At 35.0% G+C, this 4,398-nt stretch overlaps 1 protein-coding gene across 1 annotated transcript; it reads left to right on the top strand.

The window, feature by feature from the left end:
- LOC104770963 (cytochrome P450 714A1) lies at positions 439-3,678 on the top strand. Its single transcript, XM_010495437.2, has 4 exons — positions 439-803; positions 2,156-2,636; positions 2,720-3,110; positions 3,211-3,678. The coding sequence occupies exons 1-4, from the start codon at positions 500-502 to the stop codon at positions 3,631-3,633; spliced, it is 1,599 nt and encodes a 532-aa protein (XP_010493739.1). The 5' UTR covers positions 439-499; the 3' UTR covers positions 3,634-3,678.

Raw genomic sequence — 4,398 nt, 5'->3', positions numbered from 1 at the left:
TATATATATATATATATATATATATATATATATATATATATATATATATATATATGTATATATATTGGTTGTATAAGTGTATTTATTTATAGTTATTGTAACTTTATTTTCTAAATTATTTTTGAATTAATCTTCCATATATTAAAATTTCAAGTCTAAAACTTTACAATATATAACATCCAAATCCTTATTTTATTCTAAATAAAATTGTCTCAATTCATATCTTCTAAATTTTAAACAATTAAAACAAATCTCTCTATATATACTATAAAATAATAAATATTAATTAATAAATATCACTATAAATTAATAATTTATTATAGTCCCAACATTATTAATGTATAGAGGTTTTATTATATGCATAAATACATTTTTATTATTTAAAACTTCTTTGGTCAAAAAGGAAATGGTCGCCTATATATAGCCAAAGAAGAGCAAGAGAATGAAAGTCGTGAGTTCAGAACTATAACCATTTTTTTTCTTACAGAAAGATAAGAAAATGGAGAGTTTGATAGTAGAGATTGCCAAAACCATTTGGTGGATACTAGTTATTGGAGTGTTAGGTTTAGGGATTCAGGTGTACGGTAAAGCGATGGCCGAGCAGTGGAGGGTGCGGAGGAAGCTGACGATGCAGGGCGTGAAAGGTCCATCGCCGTCGCTATTTCGTGGAAACGTGCCGGAGATGCAAAAGATCCAATCACAAACGGTGATTAACTCTAAACACTACTCTGGCCATAATATCATCGCCCATGACTACACTTCTTCTCTCTTTCCTTATCTCGACCTTTGGCGAAAACAATACGGTATGCTCTCTAGTCTCATAATTTCAACAATTTCTAGGACTCCGAAATCTACATATAATTTTCGTATGTGAGGAATTTATTTATTTTCTTCTTGTCAACAAAGTAGATAGGCATATCTGATTATGAATAATGATAACATACGAGGCGGATGAGTCCGTTTTGGTCGTTTTGAATTAGACGACTCCATATTTTGGACGGATGATAGCAAATAAAACAAGCTCATGTCTCTTCATAAAATCTTGTAAATCTTGTAAATAGATAGTGATTGAAAGGGCCATATATATTAGCCACAATTTTTACATGCATACGTAAATCTTTATTCATACATATGTTCATACTGATTGACAGCTAAGGCCTATATAATAATATATGTGTGTATTATGTGTATGTAACGTATGCATGGATTGACATGACAACTAACTCCGCAGAATTAAAAATTATCGAACGCTGTCTTTTCGATTAGTTTATAACCTGTTTTAAAAATCCCTGCCTAGTTCCGATTACGCCCCGTAAAATTGCTAGGCCCATCCTCTCCGTTTTGATTAATGACTAATTTCCGCTTAGCATCGATTATCCATTTATACCTATTTAATTTAATTATAATCCGTCTAATCTGATAACTTCCCACTTAATTTTGTATATACTGATTAGTTTTAGAGCCAAAAATAAATCTAATATATATATATATTTTTGTTATTTAGACATTTAACTTAAGAGTTTATAATGTTTTACAATAACTAATATACAAACTTTTAATGAAAACCATAAAATTTTCATTTAAAATTACGTTTTATGCATTTACCGTAATTTTAAAGACAATACTATAATTTTATATTTTATTTGATATATTTTCTTTTAACATAACAGAATATACATATATTTAATACAATATTTTTTTATTTTTTATTAATTTAATAAAATAACCCTAAAACTAGTTTCCGATTAATCGTCGTTTAATCTCTGATTTTCTTGTTAGGTGCTAAGCCTACCCCGACTACCCGACTAGCGCCTAGCGATTTCTAAAACAGGAGTTTATATATATAGCCAATAAGGTTTTGTACGATCGGGTCTACTTGATCAAAAAGTTAGCAGTTCTATTATTTTGATTCCCTTTTTTCTAGTAATAATAGTTAGATAAATATTAAAAATACCAAAGTAGTTGTCGCTTCGCTAGCACGCGTGGAGCGGTAACAGTTTATCATCAGTCTTTTGTTTTCTTTTGGACAAAGTAATCATCAGTTATGTTGATTAAGATTAAGTGGAACTAAATTTTGATTCTCACCGCTTTCTAAGGTTGTTTTGAGCATTTATTTTATCTGAGTAATTTATTGGAATAAAAATTTGATGTTTAGGGAGGGTGTACACGTACTCGACGGGGGTGAAGCAACACTTGTACATGAACCACCCGAAGTTGGTGAAAGAACTTAACCAAGCCAACACTCTTAATCTTGGCAAAGTCTCTTACGTCACCAAGCGCCTTAAATCCATACTCGGCCGAGGTGTCATCACCTCTAATGGGCCTCATTGGGCTCATCAACGTCGTATCATCGCCCCCGAGTTCTTCCTCGACAAAGTCAAGGGAATGGTGGGATTGGTGGTGGAATCGGCGATGCCAATGCTCAGCAAATGGGAAGATATGGTCAAAAGTGGAAAAGGAGAAATTGTGTGTGACATAAGAGTGGACGAAGACCTAAGAGCTGTCTCTGCTGACGTCATCTCTAGAGCTTGCTTTGGGAGCTCTTTCTCCAAAGGCAAAGAGATCTTCTCTAAGCTTAGATGTCTTCAAAAGGCCATCACTCACAACAACATCCTCTTCAGCCTCAATGGCTTCACGTAAGTGGAATTCAAAATCATTTCTGTCTATATGTATTAGTTAAGGGAATGTAATGTTGATAAATATATATTATGGTTGCAAGTGATGTTTTGTTCGGTACCAAGAAGCATGGGAACGGGAAGATTGATGAGTTGGAGAAGCATGTTGAGTCTTTGATATGGGAAACCGTTAAGGAGAGGGAAAGAGAATGTATGGGAGATCACAAGAAGGATCTAATGCAGTTGATACTAGAAGGGGCTATGAGTAGTTGTGATGGTAGCTTGAAGGACAAGACACAATCTTACAAAAGTTTCGTGGTGGACAATTGCAAGAGCATATACTTTGCCGGTCATGAGACCAGCGCGGTTGCTGTCTCTTGGTGTCTTATGCTCCTCGCTCTCAACACTTCCTGGCAAAATCGGATCCGCGATGAAGTCTTTCGTTTCTGCAAGAATGGTATTCCTGACGCTGACTCTCTTCCCAACCTCAAAACGGTAATTTTACAACCTTGCCTCTCAACAAAAATATCTTGAACTCCAAGTATGACAATTTTCAGAAACCTAACATCACTTGCACACATATATATATATATAGGTGACAATGGTTATCCAAGAAACGTTGAGGCTATACCCACCAGCAGCATTCGTGTCAAGAGAAGCCCTTGCGGACACAAAACTCGGAAGCCTCGTGGTGCCAAAAGGAGTGTGCATCTGGACGTTGATCCCTACATTGCACAGAGACCCTGAGATATGGGGAGCTGACGCGAATGAATTCAAGCCAGAAAGATTTAGCGAAGGAGTCTCTAAAGCCTGCAAACACCCTCAGTCCTTCGTCCCTTTTGGCTTAGGGACAAGGTTGTGTTTAGGGAAAAACTTTGGGATGATGGAGCTCAAGGTTCTCGTGTCACTTATTGTGTCAAGGTTTAGTTTTACCCTCTCTCCCACATATCAACACTCTCCAGTGTTCAGAATGCTTGTAGAGCCTCAGCATGGTGTTATCATTAGAGTTCTAAAATAATAATATCTTATAGCTCATCATAATATCTTATAACACTATACTCTACTAGTGTATTATTATTTGATATCTTTTTTTGAGCAAATAAAGCTTTACCAATATTTATCAAAAGAAAATAATGATGAACACTTGTGAAAAATCTATATATAATAGCAAACCTATTTTTTAAGGGTCTGCTAAATCTAACGGTATAGATAAAAAGAAAATTGATCTTACGGTTGAAAATAGTTTTTTCTTCTCACCCCTTCGCAGCCAAGAATTATGTCCACACGTTCACACTGCTTCGTTCAAGCATCACACTCCTTCGCTGTCTTATATATTGTGAACTGACTCGTTCAAGCATCACACTCCTTCATTCTCTCATATATAGAGCTTCCTAATTAGCAAACCCTGTTTTCTTCTTTTAAAAACTTCATTTTGCATTTACCCGTCCAGTGATTGCTTTATTGTTCTGGCTATCGTAGTTGTGATTTCTCCTTTGATTCTGTAGAGATACCACCGTCAGTTACGATATTCCAAGTGTTCTTTAGTCTCCAGGTAATATGTTGCTTTCAATTTCATGGTTCTCATCTTTGAATTTTACTGTTGGTCGATAATTGAGTTTCCAGAGTCATCGCAACGTTTTTAAGTTGTGACGTTTTGGTTTGTGTCGTTTCATCCAAGAGTCACAAGTACAAAGAGACACAACTCATTATGATGTAGTAGTGTTTGTTTGTTTTCTATATACCTCAGTGTAGTATTTGATGTAAATAACAAGTTCCAGTTAAT

This window comes from Camelina sativa, chromosome 20, assembly GCF_000633955.1.
Source record: "Camelina sativa cultivar DH55 chromosome 20, Cs, whole genome shotgun sequence".
In the NCBI taxonomy this organism is placed as follows: domain Eukaryota; kingdom Viridiplantae; phylum Streptophyta; class Magnoliopsida; order Brassicales; family Brassicaceae; genus Camelina; species Camelina sativa.
The sequence above is the reverse complement of the archived record's forward strand: the minus strand, read 5'-3'. Positions and strand labels throughout refer to the sequence as shown.